This window comes from Bison bison, unplaced genomic scaffold (assembly GCF_000754665.1).
Source record: "Bison bison bison isolate TAMUID 2011002044 unplaced genomic scaffold, Bison_UMD1.0 scf7180017864284, whole genome shotgun sequence".
NCBI classification, from domain to species: Eukaryota; Metazoa; Chordata; class Mammalia; order Artiodactyla; family Bovidae; genus Bison; species Bison bison.
This window is the reverse complement of record NW_011494856.1, coordinates 25,048-34,416: the sequence shown is the minus strand read 5'-3', so window position 1 is coordinate 34,416 and position 9,369 is coordinate 25,048. Positions and strand designations below refer to the sequence as shown.

At 41.1% G+C, this 9,369-nt stretch overlaps 1 protein-coding gene across 1 annotated transcript; it reads left to right on the top strand.

The window, feature by feature from the left end:
- Window positions 1–1,017: 1,017 nt before the first annotated feature.
- LOC104995581 (olfactory receptor 52B4) lies at window positions 1,018–2,063 on the top strand. Its single transcript, XM_010849516.1, is given in 3 exon segments — window positions 1,018–1,375; window positions 1,378–1,612; window positions 1,727–2,063. Coding segments are annotated over 3 exon segments (930 nt in total).
- Window positions 2,064–9,369: the final 7,306 nt, after the last annotated feature.

The following is a 9,369-nucleotide window of genomic DNA, read 5'->3' as shown; positions in this document are numbered from 1 at the left end:
TCATGGATTCCTGAATTTGCAACTCCCTGAGTTTTGCACCAAGCTCCTCTCTTGAGAATGCAGATGGACGTGGGCATCAACTTCAGTCATAGTGAGAGAGGGCATGGAAAGCGTAAGCCCTTGAGTTTGGCCTTCATAGTATAAAAACACTCCTTTTACAAATAGCAATTTTGGATATTGATTCACGGGGGAAAGAGACCTCTGTCCACTAAACCACCTGTGTTTCTTCTAGAAACTGAAACAATTGAACCTTTCTTTCTTCCTCTCCAAGAGCTCTTAGAATTTGGGCCACTGCTCCTCCTTCCATGTGACCTCACAACTCCTCTTTCTTATGTAGTACAATAGATAACGGGACTATATTATGAACTCCTCAGCCTTCAGCTGGCCTGGATACATGGTGCACAAGTCTTTTAGGTCTTTACCAGAATTTTATCACTGTTGCCTAGAAAGAAATTGACAAGGGACACATTAAATATTGATGAGGTTTCAAAAACCCTTTCAAAACTCATGTTATACTATCCTACTCTTTATTCAGTAGTCAAAACAATAGGACATAGCTACCTGCTCAGGGAAAGCCTTTGTTCTGCTCCTCTCTTAATTCCCTACCCATAGTCACAAAACTATTTTCCTAGGTAAGTTAAAAAAAAAAACTCATTCTTAAAACCAACACAAATACAGAGTAAATTATTCTTTCCATTCTGTTTGTGTATTCACTTAATTTTGGACAAAAAGATGTTAATCATTACAATACTCATTTAATTTTCTCTACTACTCTATGGGTCCATGTTGCTTGTGAAATTAAGGCTTCATTCAGAAAGCAAGTCATACCTTACTTATCTTTATATATATATATATTTGGATATATATATATATCCAAAATTCCTGACATCATCAGAATGGAATGGGATGAAGTAAGAACCAAAATCAAATGATAATTCGAAATAAACATTTGCATATATTTTTGATTTTCCTCTGTCTCCATGAATAAGCATGAGATTCTGGAAGAACTTCCCAAGTATGAGGACCTTAAACCACACTGGTGCTAGCCACACAGTCTTCTGCTTGCTGGGCATCCCTGGCCTTGAAGACCACTACATGTGGATTTCCATCCCCTTTGTTACTTCCTATGCCGCTGCCTTGCTAGGGAACAGGCTGTTCATCTTCATTATCCTCACTGAGCACAGCCTCCATGAACCCTTGTACCTCTTCTTCTGCATGCTGTCTGGAACAGACCTTGTCCTCTCCATGTGCAGAGTCCCTCAGGCCTTGGCGATCCTCTGGTTCCATGCTGGAGAGCTCTCCCTGGATCGCTGCATTTGTCAGGTATGCTTCCTCTCTTCCACTTTCATTTACAAGTCTGGGATCTTGCTGGTGATGGCATTGCAATATGCTACCCCTTGTCATACACCACTGTTCTTACACATACACTGATAGGGAAAATTCATATATCCATCTTCCTAAGAAGTCACTGTACAGTTTTTCCTGTAATATTTCTCCAGAAAAGACTGACTTTTTATCAAAATAACATCCTCCCAAACACTGCTTGTAAGCACGTTGTCCTGGCAAAATTTTCCTGCAACAATATCCAACAAAATGCTGGAGAAGGAAATGGCTATCCACTCCAGTATTCTGGCCTGGAGAATTCCATGGACTGTATAGTCCTTGGGGTCACGAAGAGTTGAACACATCTGAGCCACTTTCACACAGAACATCTGGTTTGATGTTTTGTCCTAATGCCGACCTTGGTCTTAGATGTTGTGCTAATTTTTGTTTCATATATGCCTATTCTCCGTGCTGTCTTCCACATCCCTTCCCAAGATGCTCCTCACAAAGTTCTCAACATGTGTGGCTCCCATATCTGTGTCATCATCCTCTTTTACGGACTTGGGATCTTCTCAGTTCTCATTCAGTGGTTTGGATACCACATTCCACTCCATATTTACATTCTTCTGGCCAATGTCTATATTCTCATTGCACCTACATTCAATCCCACAGTTCATGGGATTAAGACCAAGCAGATTCGGGGCCTGGTAGTTCATTTGCTGTTTCCAAAGCAGATATGACTATAATAGTGGAAACTACCCTTGTGCTTTCCTCAATATGCTCATCATGCTTTAGGTTAGTTTTTGTATCAAGATGTGGAAGGGTACAGTGGAAATACTAATTAAATAACTGTATCTTGTTGTCATAGAGCAATTTTACCAGGGATGGGTTTGTAAATGTTTCTTGCAACGTCTTTAATAACTCATTAGATATCACTGCCTTTGGGGTCTTAGTTCATTTTCTTATACATAGAATTCATAAATAGATTAGTTCACCTCCCTACTCCTAGGCTGGAGGTTAGAATGTAATGACCTGGAAACAGTGACCTTTCCTGGGTAATTGTTAAACTCTTATTTATTAGGGTATTCTATGCTTTGAATGGCTACACTTGTTTTATTCCTCTCATTCAGACATTTTCCTGCCGTTTGCCCCATGTTGTAGCTTTCATCATACTTTTGCTTTTTAGACAATTATAAAATCCATATATATCTTAAAATTCACATGTATTCACCATTAACATAATGTGACCATAAATAATGAGCGTATGTATCAGTAAACCTTTATCATTATAAAACATTAAACATAGCAAATGTTTGCTAAATCTTTCATTTTATTTATATTATCAGCTGTTTTGAAGAAAATATTCAACACAAGAGCAAATACAGTACAAACATGTAAGAGTACACTGAGCAAGCATACATGAAAAACACACTGATATATGTAGAGGTGTAGCCAACGTGGCAGAGTCAGAAGACCCTAAGCTCACCTGCTTCCATGGGCAATCCCAAATTGCAACCATTTACAGACAGCTATCAAGGAAAATGACCCTAAGACCAGCAGAAAAGCATCTCCACAACTAAAGATGTAATGAAAGAACCACAACAAGATGCGTAGTGGTGTCCTGTGTCTCCTGCATTGCAGGCGGATTCTTTACCATTGAGCAACCAGAAAAGCCCAGGAGAAAGAGAGGGTAGGACAAATTGATAGAGTAGCGTTGACATATATGCACCACCATTTGTAAAATAGATAGCTAGTGGGATGCTGCTGTATAACACAGGGAGGTCAGCGTGGTGCTCTGTGATAACCTAGAGGAGTGGAACAGGGAGGAGGCGGGAGGGAGGCTTAAGAGGGAAGGGATGTATGTATACTTATGGCTGATTCTGGAGAAGGCAATGGCACCCCACCCCAGCACTCTTGCCTGGAAAATCCCATGGAAAGAGGAGCCTGGTGGGCCGCAGTCCATGGGGTCGCTGAGTCGGACAAGACTCAGTGACTTCACTTTCACTTTTCACTTTCATGCATTGGAGAAGGAAATGGCAACCCACTCCAGTGTTCTTGCCTGGAGAATCCCAGGGACGGGAGAGCCCAGTGGGGTACCATCTATGGATTCGCACAGAGTCAGACACAACTGAAGCGACTTAGCAGCAGCAGCAGCAGCATGGCTGATTCACAATGTCTTATGGCAGAAACCAACAAAACATTGTAAAGCAATTATCCTCCAATTAAAAATATATTTTTTTAAAAAGGTCTATTTTTCTGTATTTTCTCCTCTTCTCCATTGGATAACTCTGTTGAAAGATCTATGGTCTATTTTTGCAAGTGGGGGTACCTTGGTCCAGGGGTTAATGCATTTGTAGTTTTGTCTTATGTGGAAAGATTCCCTTTGTACAGGCTATACTATTATTCATGACTCCCAGCAATATTTGAGAGTAACTTAGTCCTCACACGATGCCTTCAGACTATATTGTCAAGCTTTCAGACATTTTCAGTCGGATAGTGTTTCCAATAAGGCTGACTATCTGCACAAATGCGTACCAATAATCCTTCCCTACCAACCCCTCCACTGTCCACACAAGCCAATTCCTCCTTCATGAGGTGCAGTCTGTTACCCACTCCCTTGCACCTGTGATCGCCTCATGACTTTCTTTGGCCAGTGGAATAATGTGGAAGTATTATATCCTCTGCCCTGTGGATTCAGAGTGAAGTGAAGCAGGAACAACAGTCAGAAAGGGGATATAAAATCAAGAAACAACGGGTAGGGGTAGGGATTTGGGAAATGAGGGATTTTAAATAAATTGATTATGAATGAAGCTACTGACACTTATATTGTTAGGCTGTTGGCTCTTGAAATATAAAGTATTTCTGTCATTTGAGGATTTTTTTAATTGTTATTGTAAACACACACACAAATACATAAAACAAAACAAATGCACAGCCTAACAAATTCTTATAAGGCAAATATCACCCAGATCATGAAATCCAACTTGCTCTGACATACCCACAGTCATGTCCACATGCCCCGTCAGAGTCCCAAAGCTATCACTGGCATACTTAACATATCTAATTACATGTACATTCATGTCTTTCAACAATTTGCATTCAAATGCTGCCATTTCACCTACAACAACCGTATGAATATTTAATTTGCCTATGTGTCTTAACTGGAATTATGTTTGTCTAGTCAAGAAACCACTGTATGTCCAGTAGCACATCTAAGTTTTATTTTTCCATTCCTCACACTTGGAAACATATTATTGTTAGTTAGCATTAAAAATGACAAATTTCTCCTCCCTTTAGAAAAACCACCAACACCAATGATGTTAATACCACCTGGAAACTACTCTTTCACTGTATTTAACAACAATGGCACCCCACTCCAGTACTCTTGCCTGGAAAATCCCATGGATGGAAGAGCCTAGTGGGCTGCAGTCCATAGGGTCTCGACTGAGCAACTTCACTTTCACTTTTCACTTTCATGAATTGGAGAAGGAAATGGCAACCCACTCCAGTGTTCTTGCCTGGAGAATCCCAGGGACGGGGAAGCCTGGTGGGCTGCCGTCTATGGGGTCGCATAGAGTCGGACACGACTGAAGTGACAGCAGCAGCAGTTCTAGTCCCAGCCCCCCAGTTCCAGGTTTTTTGTTTTGTTTTGTTTTGTTTTGTTTTTTTAATGGAGTGCCAGGAGACCTGCAGAGAACTTAGCAGCACTCTGGTCCAATCTGTGGCCGACTTTGGTGCATCTGAAGCTGAAAATACCTTGCCATAGTGAGGAGCATACTAAGAGGCTGGTAAAAGGACCATCCAATGATGAAGATCAGGACTCAGCATCCTGGAACTGCAATTACCTTGAGGAAGCTTGGAAAATACCTTTGGAATGCTGCCAGCAGTTCATGTGTGCATGCTATGTCACTTCAGTCATGTCTGACTCTGTGCAACGCTATGGACTGTAGCCTGCCAGGCTCCTCTGTCCATGGGATTCTCCAGGCAAGAACAGTGGAGTGGGCTGCTATGCCCTTATCCAACCAGCAGTTCATAGTCCTGGCCAAATTCTGTAGTAACACCCACCACTCCATGTAAATTATCTCTGCATTCTCATCACCCTCTCTAATCTGTCGCCAACTCTCCACACAAGGAAGCCCCAGGTGCTGCAGGTTTCAGGAGGAAACATGAGCCCAGGCAGCCTCCCAGCAAACTTTTACTCACTTTCTGTTTTCATTCACAGAAACTCCAGCAACCAAAAGTTCACCCACTCAATGCCCACAATGTTCAGGGTTTTGACAACTTCCTCATCTGCATTTTTCTAACTCTACAAGAGACACCAGCTTCTATAGTTCCACAAGAAATCTACCACTAGATCAAAATGTGAAACACTAAATTCACCAACCTTAAAGTTCTAACTCCCCAAACATTTTTATATTTTTATGACCTTTAAGGCGACTTAGACAAACCACATTCCACAATCTACTTTATCTCCCATCCCATTTGTTTTAATTTATTCACAGACATATTGGATGTTTTTAAGTAAATTTAAAAAATATATATATTGGCCCATAGTTGATTTAGAATGTTATTTTAGTTTCTACTGTACAAGAAAGTGAATCAGTTATACACACTCATATATATCCCCTCTTTTCAACCTTTTTTATCCATATATATCTATATAGGTCACTGCAGAGTGGAGGAGAGTTCCTTGTGCTATAGAAAGGTCCTTGAGCATGTGCATGCCCCATCGCTCAGTCATATTGGACTCTTTGCAACCCCATGGACTGTAGCCCACTAGGCTCCTCTGTCCATGGGATTCTCCAGGCAAGAATACTGGAGTAGGTTGCCATGCCCGCTTCCAGGGACTTTCAGGATCTTTCAGACTGAAAGTCTTCCAGGACTTTCAGACCCAAGGATCAATCCTGAATCTCTTATGTCTCCTGCATTGGCAACTGGGTTCTTAACCACTAGCACCACCTGGGAAGCCCAGAAAAGGTCCTTATTAGTTATCTATTTCATATACACTTTATATTTTGTAATTAATCACTGTTATCTCTCCACTGCAGTACCTGCAGCATTTTACTCCTCTGTCATTTTTGCCATCCCTTACCCACCGGATAGGAACTCAACTAGCATGAAGAAAGAACTTAGGAAAGAAAACTTTTTCTCCATGGAATTCACATGGATTGAACAATAAGAAATCAGAGGGCTCACTTTGTAAGATCCCTGCACTATCACAAACAAGATGACACTTTTTCTATAATTCAGAGGGTTTTATTTCATTTTACTTAATGTCATGAGCTATTTAATTGAAAAAATCATGATGGGATCTTAGTAAATGCCACACATAATCTATGCTGTTTCTCTTAAGATTGGCATTAGTAAAAGGCATACAATTTTTTTTTTAGTTTACAATATTGTATTGGGGAAAAAAAGACATACAATCTAAATATAAATATATTTCTAAGTAAAAACAATTCACTAGAATGACATCTCAATAAAAATTTATATATTTATATAAAACTACGAAAGAGCAAAAAGGGTATTGTTTTAAAATGATGAAATAGACAAGTTTCTCTCCTGATTATACTGAACAAGCACGTCCAGCACTCCATTACAAGCCTTCAGTAGTTGATCTGAAAAGCAGAGTCCTTCAGGTTCACTTCCTTGCAGAGCCATGTGAGCACTGAACTGTTCCCTCCAAGTCAAATCCCCACAGCATCATCCCTCACTCTGGAAGGTTTTTGATGGCTCCTGGTGATTCAAGTTCCATTATCCATATAACGCTTTTCTCCTGCATTTCCATGCTTGGGTGGGGTACACCTGAAAAAAATCATAAGGATGGCTTTTAGCAAAAAGGGCTATGAGATCCTTGCAGAGCAAATACCGTCTAGCCCAATGTCCAGGCACAGGTTCTTACTGACTAAGAAGCTGAAGCCAGACAAGATTTTCAGTAGAAGCAGATCGTGTGCAGAAAGCTCTTGCCTGTTTTCCACTGGGCTGCCAGGAGCACCTCAACCAGAGGGTCTTCCAGGTTGTCTACCTGCTGGAGGTATTCGCAGAGCTCACAGATGATAAGACCCAAGGGTGGCATCCTGGGGGTCTTCGTCCATATGTCAATGAGAGGATTCCTATTCTCCTGACAATTCTTTATGTGAAGTCACTAGACACAGGTCCCATTCATAGCAAACCCAACCAGCACAAAGATCACTCATTCAATACCAAAGATATTCAGTGTTGTTACATTTGCCCAACTGCTTTTGTCTACAAACTCCCCCAAGACAGCAACTTCCCGAGACCCATCCAGATCTCTGCACTACATCTAAATCTGAAGCAGAACAGGCATCAAATTTCAACTGTCAACCCTCCAATCTTTGTTATTTTTGCAGCTCTAAGGACTCTTAGACAAACCATGTCCCACCATCCATTTCATCCAGTCCCATTCCCTTTAACTTTTCCATGGACACTTTCTATGTTGAGTTTCGTCACTGGAGTCACTCCTTCGGAACACTAGCCGTACTTTTACATGCTTTATCATATTTGCCTCCTCCATACCCCTACAGACAGGAAATCAACCAAAAATATTTTCTTAATTCCTTCCAGTGAATGTTCTAACAAAAGTAAGATCTCCTGGACAGATCATTTCTCTCTCTTATAAAGGGTTCCCAACATTCCCTATTTGCATTTTGTGTTCCCATCATTGGAGATGATCATCTCAACACACTATCGGATCCCTTTCCCATTCTTGCCCTACCTGCCTCAACATCAGATGAAAGACTGACCTTGAAGCTCATTGAATCTACCCAGAAAGAAACCCTCACCTCCCTACTGCCAGCACTGCCCCATGTGGATAAGTACACCCTGTCACCAGTGTGGAAAGACAGAAAATTGACATTGCTTCTAAATTCTTCCTTCTCTCTCTCCTCCTCAGCATGTTCCATCCTTCAACTCCACCATCTTCCTATGATCCCACAGCTTGTCCCCCTGTCCAGAGCGTCCACCTTACTGCTCAATCCACACTCCTCCTCGGGAAATCCTCTACTAGCTCATCCCAGGCCTCCAGGTCCACCCTTGCTCCATCTTGCCTTTGCTCTGTAAATAAAGTCCACATCAATCTTCTGACATAGCAAGATACCTCATTCAACCAGGCCAACTCCCCCTTCCTTTAATTTCTGCTGTAAGTTACACATGCCTAGGTGTCATTGCTGGTCAGACCCAAGATGATTCACTTCCCTACACATAGAATCCACGTTTAGAGGAGTTCAATAATCAATGAAACTTTTATGCATGAAGAAAATCCGCTTGAGGAAAGAGTGCTTTACTCTGTGGAATTCATTCAGCTTGAACAGTAAGAAACCAAGATGTTCCTTTTGCAAGATCCAACCCCTACCAAAAATTAGGAGATCCATTTTCTATGAACTAGAAGCTTTTATTTCATTTCATTAATATTGAATTGAACAGATCGTGCTCACATTTCAGCAATCAATGCCTACTATTATCAAACCTGAGTTTCTATGAAACTTGCATTTACCAAAATATATACAATCTAAAATTAGATTTTTAAAGTTCAAACATTAAATATAATCATCTCACTAAAAAGAAATATTCATTTATACTGATGCACAAGACAAAAATGACAAAAGGAAATTGCATTAAAATGAAGTAAAAACCAATGATGGAATGGAAATGGTGTGGGGTTTGTTTGTTCTTCCCTGAATGTCCTTCAGCACATCACTTGTCCATTGTAAATCTTGGTCTCTTGATGTCTCTGGGTTACCTTCCTCGAAGACCCCTGTGAGCCCTGAAGTGTTCCTTCCATATCAAGAATCCATACCATCAACCCCCACAGTGGAAGGGTTTGGATGCCTCCAGGGCATTCATGTTACTCTGGCAGAAAAAGATTTCCTTCTCCACTTCCTTCCCAGGTTGAAGTGTACCTGGAAAAATTTATGTAGATGGCTTTTAGCAGAAAGGCCTTGGAAGCCGCTTCTGACAGAAAATACCACCTAGCCCAATGTCCAGACACAAGTGCTTACCAAGAGGAGCTGCAAGCAGACAAGATCC